The sequence below is a fragment of the Pogona vitticeps genome, chromosome 8 (genome assembly GCF_051106095.1).
Source record: "Pogona vitticeps strain Pit_001003342236 chromosome 8, PviZW2.1, whole genome shotgun sequence".
In the NCBI taxonomy this organism is placed as follows: Eukaryota; Metazoa; Chordata; class Lepidosauria; order Squamata; family Agamidae; genus Pogona; species Pogona vitticeps.
The window spans coordinates 13,479,963-13,500,546 of record NC_135790.1 but is presented as its reverse complement, the minus strand read 5'-3'; the positions used below and the strand labels follow the sequence as shown (position 1 = coordinate 13,500,546).

The 20,584-nt window shown below is 46.5% G+C and overlaps 2 protein-coding genes across 2 annotated transcripts in view; one reads left to right on the top strand and one right to left on the bottom strand.

Moving 5' to 3' along the window:
- Positions 1 to 532: 532 nt before the first annotated feature.
- Positions 533 to 5,476, bottom strand: LOC144584189 (uncharacterized). The gene is made up of 2 exons (XM_078379755.1): positions 3,997 to 5,476; positions 533 to 1,361 (listed from the first exon to the last, which is right to left on the bottom strand). Exons 1-2 carry the CDS (start codon positions 5,449 to 5,451, stop codon positions 717 to 719), a joined length of 2,100 nt encoding a protein of 699 aa, XP_078235881.1. The 5' UTR covers positions 5,452 to 5,476; the 3' UTR covers positions 533 to 716.
- Positions 5,477 to 6,261: 785 nt separating this feature from the next.
- LOC110089344 (interleukin-1 family member 10-like) overlaps positions 6,262 to 20,584 on the top strand; it is a 90,783-nt gene continuing 76,460 nt past the window's right edge. The window contains exon 1 of the mRNA XM_078379754.1: positions 6,262 to 11,925. The gene's annotated coding sequence lies outside the window, so the exon portion shown is untranslated. The remainder of the gene's footprint in view (positions 11,926 to 20,584) is intronic.

Here is a 20,584-nt window from a genome sequence, read left to right as displayed (position 1 = left end):
GATTTGGCTTTGGCATTTTGATATCGGCTCTGCATTCTCTGAACTTTTGACATTGGACTGGCTTATCGGACTCTGCTGTTGAAACCCCTGGGAATGTGACACTTGTACAATTATGCTAAAAAGAAAGATAAAAAGAAAAGCAGCAAATTAACCAGCATTACTGTAGTTCCTATTAGACCTTCACATCCTTCTTTAATCTATGCTTTCCAGACTATCTTTCTAGTTATGAAATTATTCCCTATATATCCACCAAACATAATAAAAGTCTCCTCCTGTGTTTTACATTTCTCACACTATTTAAAAACATTTTATATCTTTTTTAAAACTTTGTTGAGATTGTGTACCATCAGTAAATCATATCTCATCTATAAAACATTTTATTTGCATTTTCTTTAATCATTACTGATTTTTAAACATTAATATTCTTCTACCATTTTATACACATTATATCCTAAAGTCTTTAATCATTTTATTCATTTACTCCATTTTTATTGTTGAAGTTTTATTTCCTTGTGACATGGTTCGTCTTTGGCCGGGGGGGGGGGGTTGCATAGTAAAGGCGGGAAAAAGGCGAGGAGGCGAATCCATTTCTTGTGAAACAGCAACTTTATTTGCATGCACACTCAACTCAACCGGATCAAACGGATCCTTCAACACTTCATCCGTTAACAGGGTATATCTTTTTGGTCTAACAACTGGTGGGTTGGTCTCGTCCCCTACCAAGGGGCCGGGCTGAATCGTTCGCGGTCCATCAATGGTCTTAGGGGCGCACTCCGCACGGCACATATGGTCCCACAACAGGGATGGCAGGACCAATCCCCCTCTGGAGGCTTCTGTTGGAATTCTGGGCCCGGGCGGATAACCCTCCGGCCCCCACCATGGTAGCCCACTGGGAAAACCGAGACCCTCCATTCTAAGGGCTCATATGCCCTACCGCGTCCGCTGGGTAAAGAAGGCTCCGGCAACAGTCCTCCTCCTTTCTTTATACTTGGAAAGCCTTGAGCCAAGTCCGCCTGGCTCCTCACGTCTGTTAGCCAGTCAGTCTGCACCCCTCTATTATTGCATCTGCCCAGCTCGCCTTCCCCCAGCCAATTGAACTCCCGCGCATTTGATCCTTCCCCTTTCACCTCCTCCCACATGATCAGGTCCATTTCGGCTCCTCCCTCATCAACCAGGCACACTTCAGTAGGCCTCCTTTGTGGCTCTTCCTCGCATTCTATCTCCACTAAAATCCCTTTTGCACAACCACTCTCTTCTTTCGGGCTCTCTTCTTCTGAGGACGGCACACTTGGTCCTACTCCTTCACACGCCCCCCTCTCTGAGTGGGCCGTCCTCCAGGGAAGGTCCTCTTTTTCCCCTTCCTGTCGAGAGAAATAGTCGGCATTAGAGTGAGCCTTCCCTTTCCTATACTGTATCTGAAATGAGAAAGTTGTAGGCTAAGATACCACCTTGTTAAGCGGGCATTGGTATCCTTCATCCTATTGAGCCATTGGAGAGGTGCATGATCCGTCACCTATATGAAAGGGGCTCCTAACAGATAATACCTCAGAGCTTGCACTGCCCATTTCACCGCTAAGGCCTCTTTCTCAATTGTGGCATACTCTTGTTCCCAGCTGCTCAACTTTTTACTTAAGTACATTATAGGGTATTCCACCTCACCTTTCCTTTGAGACAGTACAGCGCCAATACCCCTATCAGAAGCGTCTGTTTGTACCAAAAAGGGTAAATTGAAATCCGGAGCGTACCTGGAGGGTAAGGCTGACAACGTTTCTTTAAGTTGTCTAAAAGCATGTTGTTCAGCCGCACCCCATATAATACCCTTTCCCTTCCTTTTCCGTGTCAAATCCATTAGGGGGGCCGCTACTTCTGCGAAATTGGGCACAAATTGTCTACAAATTGTACACAAATTGTATCCGGCCAACCCCAAAAATTGCTGGACTTCCTTCTTATTTCTGGGTACCGTCCAGGAGACTACCCTGTCCACTTTATCAGACACCGGTTGTATTTTTCCACCTTCCACCTGAAACCCTAAGAATTGCACACCCCTTCACGCGATCTTACACTTGTCGGGATTCACTTTCAATCCGGCCTTCTCGATTTCTCTAAGTACCCTCCTTATGTGTTCCAGATGTTCTCCCCAGGACTTGCTATATATCAAGATATCATCGATATAAGCCCCGCAAATTCTTTAACTGGGGCTAAGACTTGATCCATTAATCTTTGGAACGTTGCGGCTGCACCGTGCAACCCGAACGGCATTTTTTTGAATTGAAACAACCCCTTGGATGTTACAAAGGAAGTTTTCTCCTTGTCTTCCTCCCTCAAAGGTATTTGCCAATAACCTTTAGTGAGGTCAAGCGAGGTTAGATATACTGACCCACCCAACTTCTCTAACAGGTCATCCACCCTGGGCATGGGGTAAGCGTCAAATTTAGAAATTTCATTCAGTTGCCTTGAATGGGGCCTTGCCAAGTCCACACACAACCTCATCTTTCCATCTGCCTTTGGTACCATCATGGGATAGCTGTGCCAAGGACTACGCAAGGGTTCTATAATTCCCAACTGTAACATTTCTTCAACTTCTTTACTTATGGCATCCCTAAGATGGTATGGCCAAGTTCTGTTTCCAGACCTAGTAATTACCCCCGCTGGTGTATGTATCTCGTGTCGTATTAATTGAGTTTCGCCCGGGACTCCTGAAAACAAGTGTTGAAATTCTCTTTCCAGCCATACCAAATCTTGTTGTTGTGCAGCAGGTAAGGTCTCATCTATAGGTAACCTGCCTTCCGCCCATCCCCAGGAATTAACCTCTGGTCCAAATTCATGCTCCTCTACTTCCCCCCACAAAGCCTCTCGTTCTTTCCACTCCTTTAGTAGGTTAACATGGAAGATGCCCTTCTTCTTGGTCTTGTCTGGCATATATATCTCGTAATCAACATCACCTACTTTTTGTACCACTTCATAGGGGCCTTGCCAAGTAGCGAACAACTTGGCCTGCTCAGAGGGCATCAACAACAAGACCTTCTGGCATCGCACAAATTCCCGAACCTTAACCCTTTGGTCATATCTCCTCTTTTGCCCCGTTTGGGCTTGGCCAAGATTTTCCTTAGCCAGACCCACTGCCGTCCGGAGGTGTTCCCGCATTTCTATCACTTGCTGTATAGTTATCCGTGCTTCATCTGAACCTTCTTCCCACCTCTCCTTTACCAAGTCCAAAATGCCCCTAGGGTGCCACCCATACATCAGTTCAAACGGAGAAAACCCTGTAGAGGATTGTGGTACCTCCCTTATGGCAAACATTAATGGTGCCACCAACAGGTGCCATCGTCGGGGTTTCTCCATGACCAATTTCCGCAACATACCCTTTAGGGTTTTATTGAAGCGTTCCACCAAGCCATTACTCTGAGGATGATATACGGCTGTGTGGATAGGTTTTACCTCTAGAAGGCGCCATAATTCCTTTAAGGTTTGGCTCATGAAATTCGTCCCTTGGTCAGTGAGTATTTCCTTGGGAAACCCCAGCCTAGAGAATACCTGCATCAACTCCCGCGCTAGCACCTTGGCTGTGGTGGACCTAAGTGGGACAGCTTCGGGATACCGGGTGGCGTAATCTATGATCACCAAAATATGGGTATGTCCCCCTTGAGATTTAAGCAGCGGTCCCACAATGTCCAATCCGATCCTCTGGAAAGGGTGATCCATGAGAGGGAGTGGGATTAGCTCCGCTCCCGCAGGTGGTTTTCTTTGGGTTTTCTGACATTGAGGGCACGTTACACAGTATTCTTTCACCTCCCTCCTCAAGTCAGGCCACCAAAACCGCTGCTCAATTCTTGCCCTCATTTTTTCCTCCGCTAAATGTCCAGCCAGGGGAATATCATGAGCCAATTCCATAACCTTTAGTCTCCATTTGGAAGGTACCACTAACCTCCTGCTTCCATCATCATGCACGTAATATAGCAGATTATTATCCATCTCCCATCCCATTTGTCCTCTTACAATAGTTCCCGCTGGCTGAGCCGCCAACAAAGGCTCCTGCAGCGAAGCATCATCCTGCTGCATGGCTCTCACTTGCTCCCGCGACGCTCTCTGCAAAAAATCGGACTGGTCCTTATCATTCTCATCATCCCCTTGCAGCCCTTCCTTAATCGATCCCACATTGCGGGAGCCCACCCAATCCCGACCAAGCAACATTTCGCGAGTTAGTCCTGGCACGACCCCAATATTCATGCGCCTCTCGTCGTTCCCCACTTTCACCGTAGCCCACATGGTTTGGTACTTCTTAAGGTCCCCGTGAATACATCGTACGGACAGTCCTCCGTCCTTCTTGTCGCCTGGTAGATCTCTCACCAGGGTCGTCCCGCACCCCGTGTCTATAAGGGCTTTCTTTTTCACCCCATTCACCCACGCGTCTATTTCCCATCGCTCCGAGGACGGGCCCCTAGGCTCCACTGTTTGCGTTAATCGTCCCACCCACGAACAATCGGTCCCTGGGCAATTTTTCCTCACGTGGCCCGGAACCCCACAGGAAAAACAGATGATCCGCCCCTCTTTGCTGTCCTTCCCTACTGCTCCAGGGGTATAGATGGGGCGCCCGTCCTTGCCCTCTTTCCAGCCTGTGCCCGGCGCGTAAATCCGTTGGTCCACCGTAATAGGCCTGACGGGCTTCGGTGTAAATGGCTCAAACCCTTTCCCGCGTGATCTAGCAGGTCCGCTCATGTCCGTGCCCGCCTTCGCAGTAAAATTAGAAGTTGAAAGCGAAACTTCTCCTCTGCGTGGTCGTTGTTTCTCCGCCCAGGGGGCGGTCACTTCCTTGTTCGCTTCCTCTGTGTTGCTGTAGTCCTCCAACAGCGTAATCGCCCTCTCTAGCGTTTTGGGATTATTCTTCTGCACCCAATTCTTCGCGTTGGTCCCCAAGGATTGTACAAGCTGTTCTGGCACAACTGTATCCACCAGCTTTTCGCCATCATTCTCAGACGGTTTCAACCACCTCATTGCGTTGGCTCTCATCCTTTGCGCTACAGTACGTGGATGGGTCCCCGGTTTCCACTTCAATTCTCTCAGTCGCTTCCTATAGGTTTCTTCCGTTAGGTTTAGGGTGCTCAAGATAGCGTTTTTTACCGCGTCATATCGCGTCACCTCCTGAACTCCAAGGGTATCAACCACCTCTTGCAGCAGGCCAGTGAGGCATGGTATGAGCACTAAAGTCCACTGGTCTCGCGGCCATCCCGCCGCTGTGGCCACCCTCTCAAACGTATGCAAGTATGCTTCAGGGTCATCTGTGTTGGTCATCTTCTGCATTCTAATTGGTGCCGGCCCCGCTACTAGACTACCCCGCACGCTGGCAAGGTTCCTCGTAGCCCTTTCATCTTCGCTCTCTCTCGCGCGCATTTGCCTCGCCATCAAAATCTGTTGCTCGGTCAGGTTCTCTATAAGTCTAGCTTGTCTCTCCATGGCCTCTCGCAGTTTGGTCACCTCTTCGTTTTCTGCCAATTCCGTCCCCCCAGCCCCACGTTGGGCGCCACTGTGACAAGGTTCGTCTTTGGCCGGGGGGGGGGTTGTGTAGTAAAGGCGGGAAAAAGGCGAGGAGGCGAATCCATTTCTTGTGAAACAGCAACTTTATTTGCATGCACACTCAACCGGATCAAACGGATCCTTCAACACTTCATCCGTTAACAGGGTATATCTTTTTGGTCTAACAACTGGTGGGTTGGTCTCGTCCCCTACCAAGGGGCCGGGCTGAATCGTTCGCGGTCCGTCAACGGTCTTAGGGGTGCACTCCGCACGGCACATATGGTCCCACAACAGGGATGGCGGGACCAATCCCCCTCTGGAGGCTTCTGTTGGAATTCTGGGCCCGGGCGGATAACCCTCCGGCTCCCACCATGGTAGCCCACTGGGAAAACTGAGACCCTCCATTCTAAGGGCTCCTATGCCCTACCGTGTCCGCTGGGTAAAGAAGGCTTCGGCAACAGTCCTCCTCCTTTCTTTATACTTGGAAAGCCTTGAGCCAAGTCCGCCTGGCTCCTCTCGTCTGTTAGCCAGTCAGTCTGCACCCCTCTATTATTGCATCTGCCCAGCTCGCCTTCCCCCAGCCAACTGAACTCCCACGCATTTGATCCTTCCCCTTTCACCTCCTCCCACATGATCAGGTCCATTTCGGCTCCTCCCTCATCAACCAGGCACACTTCAGTAGGCCTCCTTTGTGGCTCTTCCTTGCATTCTATCTCCACTAAAATCCCTTCTGCACAACCACTCTCTTCTTTCGGGCTCTCTTCTTCTGAGGACGGCACACTTGGTCCTACTCCTTCACATTCCTCCTCCTGGATCCTCTTGTTTCTATAATGCAATTTGCTTTAGGGCTTCTTGCTTGCTCTTCTGCTCCAGTTGAGCTCCTTTCTGCCTCTAATCCTGATGGTCCACTCTCTTTTTGTTTCTCATCTCCTTTTTCCCTCCTTTTTTCTACCCAGACATTTCTCCTTTGTTTTCATAAAATATTCTGCCTTCAGTTTTGAGTTAATATAATAACTCTGTCCCTGGAATTCAAAGAGGACACCTTCAGGCATCAACCACTTATACATAATTGAGTTTGTTCTCAAGAGGGATATCAACTCCTCATATTGTTTCCTTTTCTGTCTTTTTTGCCACAGAATATGTTTCAAGATTAGTTTCTTTGTCTCTTCTTTTAGGTTCCTTGCCTTGTATATTTCTTAAGATTTTACCTTGAAAGATTTTTCTCATAAATTTAACATGAATTTCCCTGTGGAGATTTTTATTCCTGGTATATTCTGTATTAATTCTTCATGCTGTATTTATACTTTGTTGAACATCCTCTGGTTGCATCTCCATGAGCGATGCTAAAGAAGTAGCAATCACTTGGGCTGTGTCTTCTCCCTTTTGTTTTGGTACATTCTGGAATCTAAGTATGGCATTGGCTCTTTCCATTTGTAGATTTAACAGAGTAATTTCATCTTTCTTTCCTGTTTTAGTTCTCCCATCTCTGTATACAAGGTCTCCACTCTTGCTTCTTTTTGATGTCCCATCTATTCTGGCTATTTGTGTTTTATTTTCTATAATTTGATTTTTAATATCAGTGCATCCCTAAATCTTTCATTTGTACACATAGCTGAGCCATCCCTCCTTATAGTTGTTGTAGTCCTGTTGACAACATATCTTGAATACTCTGTTGCCAGTCCTTAAATTATTGCCCCAATATCCCATTGAGACTCTGTTCCTGTGCTGGTGAGCCTCTTTGAGTTCTCTCTTGTCCATCTTTTGTTGTCATATTTGGTTCCCCCCCCCCCAGCTCCTTCTTCTTAGGTTAAGTCAATAGGGGATGCTGTTTAAGTCTTCTGTCAGCAGCTGTTTTCTTTTTCTTTAAGGGGTGCTGTTTAAGTCTTCTGTCAGCAGATGTCACTGTAACCTTACTTTCCTTTCTCAGTCTTATGTACATGTCCAATCCAGGAGTGGGGTGAAGTGTCCCTCCAGGTAGAAAGTTCTCACAGTCACCAAGTCACAACAATAACAACTTAAAGGATCTGCAATGCTTTGAAGTAAATAGGATTTGATATCAATATTTCAGATAGTCATGGGAGCAAGGCTTTTATCTTGGATTGCTCTACTTTCATGACAAGGTAATTTTCTCCCCCTTCTCCCTTTGTCTCTTCTCTCCCCTTCTTCTCCTGACCCAAGCTGTGGGTGGGGAGGCTCACTTCTACCATAAGATTTTTTAAAAGGCAAAGTCTATTTTGCTGATACTTTATATTTGTCTGTTTTCTGTATAGTTATTTGGGTCCATGGAGATTTTCCTTACATAAACAGATATTTGAACTTAGAGTCTCTGGTTGAGATGTTTTCATCATTCTTTTGCACTCTCTCACTCTCTGCTTGGAGTGTTCCCACCTCTTTGCCAAGATGTCTTCCTCCTTGGTCCATGCACACAGATGTGACTTCGGAGGGGGAACCAGCCTTCACTGATCCAATTCCCCATTTTTGTCATCTCTGCTGCTTCAGATGTTGCTTCTGCTAGTGGACTGTCCTCCCCCTCTGGTTTGGGGGGGGGCTGGAACCGAGGGGTTCCGGTCATTTTCAGAAGCTTGCCTGAAACCTGATTGGTTCTCATCATGATGAAATCCCGCCTTCTGCACCGAGCATGTTCCAAATCGAGGATGATGGAAAGAGGGTTGGCAAAACAATAAGCTGATTGGGTGAAAATCTGAGACCATCCTAGGTAGAAAGGTGATGTCAGGATATAAGGTAACTTTATCTGGATGGAACTGGTGATATGAAGGATCAACACATAAGGCAGTGAGTTCATTAGCTTGATGAGCAGATTTGACTGCAATGAGGAAAAGCATCGTAAAAGAGGGAAGCTATTCATGGACCATAGCAAAAGATTCCAAAGGAAGTAAAGGTAGATGGTGAAGGAATAGCTGCAAAGAAGACCACTGTGCAGGTGGTGTTTTAAGTAGGGGATTCAGGTTCCTCAGTCCCCAAAGAAATCTCTTCAGCTTGGGATGAGAGAAGATTTTGGACAGTTCAGAAACTTGAGGTTGATTGGCTACTGTGGCTGGCACATAAATCTTAAGTGTGGAATGAGGCAGACCTTGTTTGAAGAGATGCAGGAGGAATGACAATAAGGCATCCACTGTGGTAGGTATGGCAGGAACTCTGTTAAATTGTGTGAAGTTGGAGAAGGCCCTCCATTTTTAAGAGTAAAGAAGAGACATGGAGGGCTTCCTGGCCTGAGAAAGAACAAAATCTATCAAGGGTGAATCCTTCAAGTGGGGAGGTGGAGAGGTTGGAGGTCTATGTACATGATGCTTCTGTTGCCCTGGGTAAATGAGGCAGAGGTGGGAGGTGAAGAAAGCCTGTTGCCATGTGGTGAACCATGGTTGGTGTGGCTACCATGGGAGTAGCTTGTGCCGTTGTCTTGACGAAGAATGATCACTGCTTTTTGTAAGAGTGGTATGGGCAGAAAGATGTACATGAGGCCTGGAAGCCTACTTTGTCATGAAGGTGTCTCCTCAGGCGTATGTGCCCAACCCTGCTCTGGAATAATAGTAGCAGCTGCATTTTGTGTTTGTAGAAGTGGCAAAGAGGTCCATGCAAGGGGTGGCCTATTTTTTGCACAGTTGGAGGAACGCATCTTTATTGAGCTTCCACTTGTGTGTCTGCCTGCATAACCTGCTCAGTCGGTCCACTATTTGTCTTCAGTGGTTATGTGGACTGATACTGGGAAGATGTGGTGGGCATAGTTCCACTTCCAAAGGTATATGGTGAGATATAGGAGGGACAGTGAGTGTGTTCCTCCTTGTTTGTTTATGTAGAAGAGGGTCATGGTGTTGTCCATGGTGATCTGGACTCCCTGACCTGTGATGAGTAGTTCAAATGCCTGGAAAGCTGCAATCAGCACGAGTAATTCTAGTTGGTTGATGTGCATTTGTCTTTCTGCGGGTGACCATAAGGTGTGTATCTGGTGACCTCCGCAGTGTGCACTCCAGCTAGCTGGACTGGCATCCATAGTCACTTGCTTAGTGAGGTGAAGAGGTCAGAAAGACAGTCCCACCACAAGTTTGGCCATGGTGTCCCTCCATATCAGTTGGGATGCCAGCTCTGGTGGTGAGATGGAGGAGTTTGGATGGGCTCTCATTGAAAAGTGTGAGGTACCAAGACTGCAGCAACCATATATTTAGTCGGGTATTTTGTATGACCAATGTAATGGATGCCACTAGTGGATGCCCCTACAACTGGGGCAGTGGAAAGGTCAAATGGGAGCACTTCTAACTTGAAAAAGTATCATGGAGATTGAACTGGAGATATTTTCAGTGGTTGGGGTGAATGGTGATGTGGAAATAAGCATCTTGAAGATGATATCCACAAACCAATCTCCCTCAAGGAGGAGTGGGATGACATTTTCCAGTGTGACCATTTGGAAGTGCTTAGGTGAGATGTCACCTAATACTCCAATACTTTGGCCGTCTCATGAGAAGAGAAGACTCCTTGGAAAAGACCCTGATGTTAGGAAAGTGTGGAGAAGGGGAAGACAGAGGACGAGATGGTTGGACAGTGTCATCAAAGCGACCAACATGAATTTGACCCAACTCCGGGAGGCAGTGGAAGACAGGAAGACTGGCATGCTCTGATCCATGGGGTCATGAAGAGTCGGACATGATTAAATGACTAAACAACAAAAATGAGATGTAGACGTTGAGATCATGGAGACTGAGGATCAGTCGAAGGCCACCATCCTTTTGGGGTGAATAAAATCCATTGCTGTGATTGCTGGTAGGCATCCTCTGAATGGCATCCTTCTGGAAAAGGGATGTAATTTCCTTGTCTAGAGCAGAGGATCAGGTTGTTTGTTTGAAGTATCCAGTGAGTGGAAGGGAACTGAATTCTATACTGTATCCAAATTGGATTGTTGTGAGGACCTAAGAGTCTTTTGTAGTGTGAACCCAATTTGAGTGGGAGAATGCAAGCCTTGTGATGGTTGGAGATGTGAGAAGAGGGTGAAGGGGACGGAAGAGTCAAAAGTGCTGTTTGTTCTTGCCTGAATGCCTGACTTGCGGGCTTGCGGTTTGTATGACTGCGGCTGATAGAACTGGGAGGAAGGCAAGGCAGCCGTGTTCCTCTGTCCACAGAGGGAGGTTTGAAAGGTTGGTATGTGAATGGGCAGTGCCATTGGATACAGGGTTGTCTAGAATATTGTTGAGTGGAATATGGTTGAGCAGTTTTTCTTAGCTTGTGCAAGTTATCCTTTACCTCATTAGTCTTGTCATTAAACAGCCTGATATCAAAGGGCAGGTCCTTGATACAGGACCAGGCATCTTCTGTGAGACCAGTGGACCAGAGCCAAGCATGTCACCAGAGGGCAATTGAAGTGGCCATATGTTTGTATGCCACATCTGCCATGTGTCAGGCTGTGATCTGCTCCTGGCAAGCAAGTGTGATGACCTCCTGATGGACATTGAGGGTGAGAGGGCGGTGATCTCCCTGTGAATTGGTAAGACTTGATTCCAAAGCTGCCTATGGTATGCATCCATAGCCACTTGGTAATTGGCTACTCTGATGATAAAGGAGGCAAGGGAGTACATTGTATGTCTCATGGCATCCAGGTTTTTGCCTTTGCAATTAGTAGGCACTACGTTGGAATGGTTCCTGGATCATGCCTGAGTAGTTTCCACAATGACAGAATTAGGAAGTTAATGTTTATCGAGGAAGGTAGTGTCATCCCTGTGGGTCTGGTACGAGGTTTCAACTTGCCTAGAGATCTGAGGAGGTGATGCCGGTTTAGACCAGGGCTCCTTAATATGTTTAAGCAGGGATGGGATTTTTAATGTGTCAGGACTGAGGCCTTGCTGGAACCTGGCAACCTTAGTGCAGGCAGGATCGGCCCGATACCTCTGGGGAGAACTACTCTAAGGATTGCAGGACTGGGTCAGGACAAGGCAGCTGTAGCCCAGCTCCTAAGGAGCGCCACCTGTGGAAGCTGAGGACTGGGCTAGATAAGAACAGGCCTTCCCCCACAGCCCCTTACCTTAGCAACAGTCTCTGGCTGTGTTGTGGTGGTATTCCTGCCTCGCCTGTCAACCTCCTTGTTCCTGCTTTGCCTGGTGATTCCTTGCCTGCCTGTTCCTGCCTTGCCTCTCCTGTATCCTTAGAACCTGCTGCCGGGATACGGTTCCTCCTGGCTTTGACCCCTGCACTGTCTGACCACGATTTGCATCATCCTTCCACCTGGCTGCTGTTTGGACTCAAAACCCCAGCCGGTTGGCCTCTGCTTTGGCTGTGGGGTTGGTTTCTACCTTGTTCCTGTGGTCTTTCTGTGGACTGGGTCCTGGTGCCTCTTCTACCAAACTCTGTCAGTATCACAGTTGACATGGAGGTAGTTTGTCCTGATTGATGTCATTGAACACAAGATCCGAGGTAGGTGGATTAAGTTGTTCCACTTCCAACTCTGAGGCTTTTGCTATTTGGAGGATAAAACCAGAATAAGAGCTAAAGTCCTCTGATGGAGGCAGGAAATTAGTGTTGGCTACATCGGAATCTAGAGTGGGGAGGATAGTTGTGATTTTTGGGAGGCATCTGAAAATGAGTTTTCAGTACCAGACTGGGGAGTAGTGGAGTCCCCTGGATATGAAGGGAAATCCGCAGTAGGAGGCTGGGGCAGACGCTTCAGCACCGAGTGTTGGGTCTCTCTCAGTGTGTGTTGTCAAGGAGGAAGGGGATGCTTGGTATCGAGGGGTACAGGAGGAAGACCTCAGTATGTTATTGTGACGTGCAGGGTGGATGCTGTAGCCTGCTGAAGGGTAGCCTGAGAGCATGCTGTTCCCAAAGTACCAGTCTTTGTTACCTTGTGGGCCGATTTCACAGTTGTTGGCTTGTCAGTGCTGTCATTTGCCAGGGTGGGCGTGTGCCTCTTCAGTGATGCCGGCGTTGCATGAAGGAGTCTTCAGTATATTGTGGCTCAGGGTAGGCCTTGGGATGGTATGGGTGAGATGTAAGATGAGTCCAAGAGATACCTACAGTGGTCCTGTTTTGGTTGCTTATAATACGTGACAGTAGGATAATAACTATAACGTTCATGGCACTGGTGAGATCGGTATGACCTGTGATTGGTGTCAGGCTCCACAGGGCAGTAGGATTCTGGCTGGTGTTGAGCAGGCAGGAGAGGGTGTATGTACCACATTTCTTGATATTGAGCAGAGGAACAATGAGCCTTGGTGCTCCTATCTGGGGAAGGTGATGTCTCATGAATAGTCAAGGCCAAGTTAGATAGCCGGACAGTTATGTCCTTCTCTGAAAATGCAAGCCTTGAATGTGCAGAAGCCAGGCTGGCAAGGAATGCAACTGAAATGTGACCATAGTCCAGTGACCTGCTGGACACTGGGGACTGCACATGGCCAGACACTGGCAGTGGGGCAGATTCACCCTCCAATCCAGAAGCGAGACATACAGGTTCTCCAGAGGCCTCTTCTGGGATAGGAGATGGTAGACATGGTGGCTTTGGCATGGGGGAGCCTTGGATGCGTTCTTCATCTTGGAAAACGATTTACCCTTTTTAGCTCCTGAAGATTCAGGGAGATTAGTGATTTTATTTTTATTTTTTAGAAGTGGATTCCCTCACACCTGAAGTTGAAGATGGTTTCAGCGTCATTGTCGAGGCTTTCAAGTTTGACTTTGATCTCCTAGATGTTTAGGGTCAGGCAGGGGCCATTTTTAGTGTTGATACCAGTGAATGTCAGTCCACTGAAACAGCATCCCTATGTGGGATCAAGGCTGGGCTGACCCTAAAGTCTTCACAGATCAATGCTGAAGGAGCATTGGTGAATGGTTTCAGGGACTGTTCCCCCAAACAAAATAGAATGTCCATATGATGGGTGACCTTTATTAGAGCAGGAGATGCACCTTCTGAAGGTGCTAAAAGAGGGCATAAATGGCAGGAAGAAAGGGAGGGGAAGTCCTAGGGAAAGTATTTGATTTTTTTAAATTCACAACAGGATCAAAGAGAATGGAAAGGAAGGATATTGAAGATTGCCCCCAAAACAGGTGAAGAATGAATGAACGCAGCTCTAGCATCGAGATGATCTAACCTCAGCGGCTGCAGAAAGGAACTGAGGGACTCTCAGAGATGGTTTGAGCCTATACACAAGCAGAATTGTGCTCCTGAACATGTGATTGAAACTCTAGTTCGGAGGACCTCTGCACAGGCACAGGCTTAACTCAGAGTGTGCATTCACAGAGACCACAAAGATGAACTGGGCATGTTTAGCCTTTAGAAAAGAAGACTGAAGGGAGATATGATAGCACTTTTCAAATACTTGAAAAGCTGTCATACAGAGGAGAGGCAGGATCTGTTCTTGATCATCCCAGAGTGCAGGGCATGCAACAATGGGCTCAAATTATAGGAAGCTAGATTTCAGTTGAATATCAGGAAAAAACCTCCTAAGTATTAGAGCAGTACAGCAATGAAACTGATTACCTCGAGAAGTAATGAGTGCTCCATCACTGGAGACTGTCACAATCAGCCTCCTCTAAAGGAATGCTTGACCGGTCAGACAGAGAGTAATTAGAAATCTGTGCACCCTTATACAGCTGGGGTGAGTCCTGGATGCCCTCAGCCAAGGCCTACCACAAACTTCTTCTTACAAGTCTGCCCTAGAAAGAATACCTGTTCAACCTTAGGCAAAATAAAAAAAAATTGCACATGAGCTTTGTAGTCCTTAGATCTATGTTGCCCAATAAAATAGGACTCAGTAGCTTAATGTGGCCTTGCTTTCTCCTTAGGGTATTGCTAAGACAGCTACACTGTTCAAGAGACCAAAAGATTTTATAATTATTATTTTATTAAAAAATATATATTTACAGAATAAAGTCGGTTTGATGCAAAAGCAAAGCATATTATCATTATCATTATGTTTGGCCAGGAAGGAATTAACTGCTTAATTTCAGAGTCTGTTCAGAGTGGAAGGGTCACACTTTCAATCCATTTAGAATTTTGGGAAGTAAGAGAAAGCCATAAACTCAGTGTGGGTTTTTTTTTTTTTGCTTCAAAAGTACTAATTGCTAAAGATCTGTTAGAGCCAAGAACGGGTTAATTTGTGTATAATTAAAGAAAAGCACACAGCGGGATACTTTTTCCCCGGGTATGCTAGTTTTCTCTCATCAATATATTTGATCTGTATTAAATTGGCCAGAGACTTCTGATCGCTTATTTCTGCACAGGGTAAATTAACAGTATTACTGTATTAAAAATCATAACTTGAACACTTTTTGCCCAAATGTCTCCAATCTTGGCACAGAGCAGGAGCAGACTGTCTTCTCCCACTGTACCAAATGTGGTGCTAATCTGACTCCCAGGCTTTTCATTAGAATTTTTTGTTTGGATTGCTGCTCTTTTTAGAGTTACTGGGGAGAATGTGCTTTTTTAAAGCTCTGCAAATATCATGACTGGGCTCTTATCCAGTCATAGTTTAATGTTTTCTATCAGTTCCTTGAAGCCTGCACATATTCAGATTTTAAATAAATGTGAAAAATATTGATATGCTTATTCAATGGAACAAGTGACTGTCTCAGCATCCTCTGGTAATGTTACCTGTTACATGAATTTAATTTTCACATACAAGACATCAACTAAGTAGATTTATTGAGAGGGTTACAGTAGAGTTCCCTCACAAGACCTGCAACAGGGTACAGTATTTCCTAGTAAAGGGAGGGAAGAGATTAGAAAGACAGCTGTACTGAAGAAGATGATGTACAGCTAGTTTTGTGGTTTAATAAAAAAGTAAGCCGAGTATGGACATTCAATCATTTCCCACAACATTTTTATCTGCATCATGATCCGCTTGTGGTCACCTGGCAAAACCAAAAGAAAAATAAAGAGAAAAATGTTATGGCACTGTAAAGATTCTCTGCTCTATTTTAATGTGAGCTTTCATGGACAAATAAGATGAAATGCCAACACATGACATCACTCCTGTCTGTCCATCATGAAAGTTCCAAAGGGAGGAGCCAATGATAGGGCAGGAGGGGTGGGGTCAAAAGGGACAGTTGAGTGAAAAAAGACCGTGAAGAGTTAGAAGCAGAAGATAGATAGTGATTTGGAGAGGAAGAGTTAGGAGAGTGAATTGAGAAGGTTAACACATAGATTGAACAGTTGGAATGATAAAGAGAATAGAGAAAGAGTTATAAGTAATAGAGAGTAGATAATTAGTAAAAGTATATTGTTGTTCTGAATAAAAGTACAATCAAACCAATGCATAAACAATTCTATTTAATGAATGATACCGAGCATCTGTGATTTACCCGTTGTGATTTACACATCTGTAATTTAAACCTCTGATTCTCAAACTCAAGAGTTCCATAAACCTTTTATAATTGGCAGCACACGTGACTGAAATGCATAATTGGTATTAGGTGAATAATACCTGGTGGCAGCGTGTAAATTGGAAACGCATCCAGAGGGTGAACCTATGTTTAAGGGAGATTAAACAGGGGCACTGGGTGGACGCGACAAAGTGGTGGCAGCGAGAAGAGAAAATTACGTGAATCTTTGTGAGGGCAAAATAAGCACGGGCCACAGCGACGAACGCCACAGACTACATGGCAAATCTTTATACATGGGATCATTGCCAGAAGTGAATGTATTTTCTAACAAAGAGAAGTGTCCCCCCCCCCATGCACAAGATGTTGATTGTTCAACATATTAACCTACAGGGGGAGCCAGAGGGCAATCTATCCATGGATTATTTTTGGCAGGGTTTTGTTTGTTTAACTGAAGACTAACAAACATTTCTATGATGTGCTTCAACATAAAAGATTGTATCACATTAGATTCTCTCCCCACCCTCAGTTCTAAGTTACTCTAAAGGCCCTGTAAATTCTCACTGCAGATGGTGACAGCAGCCCCGAAATTAAAAGGCGTCTGCTTCTTGGGAGGAAAGCGATGACAAACCTTGACAGCATCTTAAAAAGCAGAGACATCACCTTGCCAACAAAAGTCCGAATAGTTAAAGTTATGGTTTTTCTGTAGTGATATACGGAAGTGAGAGCTGGACCATGAAGAAAGCTGACCACTGAAGAATTGATGCTTTTGAGTTGTGGTGTTGGAGGAGGCTCTTGAGAGTCCCCTGGACAGCAAGGAGAACAAACGTATCCCTTCTAGAGCAAAACAACCCTGAGTGCTCATTGGAAGGACAGATTCTGAAGCTGAGGCTCCAATACTTTGGCCATCTCATGAGAAGAGAAGACTTCTTGGAAAAGACCTTGATGTTAGGAAAGTGTGAGGGCAAGAGGAGAAGGGGACGACAGAGGACGAGATGGTTAGACAGTGTCACCGAAGCTACCAACATGAATTTGAACCAACTCTGGGAGGCAGTGGAAGACAGGAGGGCCTGGCATGCTCTGGTCCATTGGGTCATGAAGAGTCGGGCAAGATTTAACAACTAGACAACAAGCACATATCAGCTCCTGCATCATAATGGCTATAATTTAAACAAAATGAAAATGCAACACGAGGGCCACCTTTAGGACAGACTGCCCATGTCAACTCCCGCATCATAAGTGCAAACTTTAGGACAGACTATTCATATCTACTCCTGCAACACGAGCGGAAAACCTGCCCATGTTAGCTCCTGCATCATAAGGGCCATCTTTTGGACAGATGACCATATCAGCTCCTGTATAATAAGTGTCAACATTTGGACAGAATCCCCCTGACAGCTCCTGCATCGTAAGGGCCAACTTTAGGGCAGACTGCCTATGTCAGCTCCTGCATCGTAAGGGCCAACTTTAGGGCAGACTGCCTGTGTCATCTCCAGGATCGTAAGAGCCAACGTTAGGGCAGCTACTACATTATAAGGGCCACATTTAGGGCAGACTGCCTATGTCGGGTCCTACATTATAAGGCCCACCTTTAGGGCAGACTGCCTATGTCATCTCCTGTATCTTAAGAGCCACCTTTAGGGCAGACTACCTATGCCAGCTCCTACATAATAAGGGCCACCTTTAGGGCAGACTGCCTATGTCAGCTCCTGCAACTTAAGGGCTACCTTGAGGGCTGACTTCCTACGTCAGCTTCTACAAGAAAAGGGCTACCTTTAGGGCAGACTGCCTATGTCAGCTACTACATTATACGGGCCACATTCAGGGCAGACTGCCTATGTCATCTCCTACATCATAAGGGCCACCTTTAGGGCAGACTGCCTATGTCAGCTCCTGCGACTTAAGGGCCACCATTTGGGCAGACTGCCTATGTCAGCGTCTATATTATAAGGGTTACATTTAGGGCAGACTGTCTATGTCAGCTTCTACATCAGAAGGGCAACCTTTAGGGCAGACTGCCTATGTTAGCTTCTACATCAGAAGGGCAACCTTTAGGGCAGACTGCCTATGTCAGCTCCTACATCATAAGGGCTACTTTTAGGGCAGACTGCCTATGTCAACTCCTACATCATAAGGGTTACCTTTAGGGCAGACTGCCTATATCACCTCCTGCAAATTAAGGGCTACCTTTAGGGCAGACTGCCTATGTCAGCTTCTACATCATAAGGGCTACCTTTAGGGCTGACTGCCTATGTCAGCTTCTACATCATAAGGGTTACCTTTAGGGCAGACTGCCTATGTCAGCTACTACATTATAAGGGCCACATTTAGGGCAGACTGCCTATGTCAGCTCCTACATCATTAGGGCTACCTTAAGGGCTGACTTCTTATGTCAGCTCCTACATCATAAGGGCCACCTTTAGGGCAGACTGCCTATGTCAGCTTTTACATCATAAGGGCCACCTTTAGGGCAGACTGCCTATGTCAGCTTCTACATCATAAGGGCTACCTTTAGGGCAGACTGCCTATGTCAGCTCCTACATCATAAGGGCTACCTTTAGGGCAGACTGCCTATGTCAGCTTTTACATCATAAGGGCCACCTTTAGGGCAGACTGCCTATGTCAGCTCCTACATCATGAGGGCCACCTTAAGGGCAGACTGCCTATGTCAGCTCCTACATCATAAGGGCCACCTTTAGGGCAGACTGCCTATGTCAGCTCCTACATCATAAGGGCCACCTTTAGGGCAGACTGCCTATGTCAGCTCCTACATCATAAGGGCTACCTTTAGGGCTGACTGCCTATGTCAGCTTCTACATCATAAGGGTTACCTTTAGGGCAGACTGCCTATGTCAGCTACTACATTATAAGGGCCACATTTAGGGCAGACTGCCTATGTCAGCTCCTACATCATTAGGGCTACCTTAAGGGCTGACTTCTTATGTCAGCTCCTACATCATAAGGGCCACCTTTAGGGCAGACTACCTATGTCAGCTTTTACATCATAAGGGCCACCTTTAGGGCAGACTGCCTATGTCAGCTTCTACATCATAAGGGCTACCTTTAGGGCAGACTGCCTATGTCAGCTCCTACATCATAAGGGCTACCTTTAGGGCAGACTGCCTATGTCAGCTTTTACATAATAAGGGCCACCTTTAGGGCAGACTGCCTATGTCAGCTCCTACATCATATGGGCTACCTTTAGGGCAGACTGCCTAGGTAAGCTCCTACATCATAAGGGCTTCCTTTAGGGCAGACTGCCTATGTCAGCTTCTACATCATAAGGGCCACCTTTAGGGCAGACTGCCTATGTCAGCTTCTACATCATAAGGGCCAACTTTTGGGCAAACTGCCTATGTCAGCTCCTACATCATAAGGTTTACCTTTAGGGCAGACTGCCTATGTCAGCTTCTACATCATAAGGGCTACCTTTAGGGCAGACTGCCTATGTCAGCTTTTACATCATAAGGGCCACCTTTTGGGCAGACTGCCTATGTCAGCTCCTACATCATAAGGGCCACATTTAGGGCAGACTGCCTATGTCAGCTCCTACATCATAAGGGCCACCTTTAGGGGAGACTGCCTATGTCAGCTCCTACATCATAAGGGCTTCCTTTAGGGCAGACTGCCTATGTCAGCTTCTACATCATAAGGGCCACATTTTGGGTAGACTGCCTATGTCAGCTCCAACATCATAAGGGCTACCTTTAGGGCAGACTGCCTATGTCAGCTCCTACATCATAAGGGCCACCTTTAGGGCAGACTGCCTATGTCAGCTCCTACATCATAAGGGCCACCTTTAGGGCAGACTGCCTATGTCAGCTCCTACATCATAAGGGCCACCTTTAGGGCAGACTGCCTATGTCAGCTCCTACGTCATATGGGCTACCTTTAGGGCAGACTGCCCATGTCAGCTCCTACATCATAAGGGCTTCCTTTAGGGCAGACTGCCTATGTCATCTCCAGCAACTGAAGGGCTACCTTTAGGGTAGACTGCCTATGTCAGATCCTTCATTATGAGGGCCACTTTTAGGGCAGACTACCTATTTCAGCACCTACATAATAAGGGCCATCTTTAGGGCAGACTGCTTGTGTCAGCTCCTCCACCTTAAGGGCTACCTTTACGGCAGACTGCCAATGTCAGATCCTACATCATGAGGGCTACCTTTAGGGCAGACTGCCTATGTATGCCCCTACATACTAAGGGCCACCTTTGGGGCAGACTGGCCACCTTTAGGGCAGACTGCCTATGTCAGCTCCTATATCACAAGGGCTACCTTTAGGGCAGACTGCCTATGTCTGCCCCTACATACTAAGGGCCACCTTTGGGGCAGACTGGCCACCTTTAGGGCAGACTGTCTATGTCAGCTCCTGCAAATTAAGGGCCACTTTTAGGGCAGACTGCCTATGTCAGCTCCTACATCACAAGGGGTACCTTTAGGGCAGACTGCCTATGCCAGTTTCTGCAATTTAAGGGCCAACTTTAGGGCAGACTGTCTATATCAGCTCCTGCATCTTAAGTGCCACCTTTAGGACAGACTACGTATGTGAGCTCCTACATAATTAGGGCCACCTTTAGGGCAGACAGCCTATGTCAGCTCCTACATCATAAGGGCTTCCTTTAGGGCAGACTGCCTATGTCATCTCCAGCAACTGAAGGGCTACCTTTAGGGTAGAATGCCTATGTCAGATCCTTCATTATGAGGGCCACTTTTAGGGCAGACTACCTATTTCAGCACCTACATAATAAGGGCCATCTTTA

Bases quoted from the DNA above. Each gene is read 5' to 3' on its own strand.
- LOC144584189 (XM_078379755.1), bottom strand. From the start codon at position 5,451: ATGGAGAGACAAGCTAGACTTATAGAGAACCTGACCGAGCAACAGATT. The intron at 1,362-3,996 runs GTAAGAGGACAA...TTCTCTCGACAG, and splicing joins CTCAGCCAGCGGGAACTATT to GAAGGGGAAAAAGAGGACCT.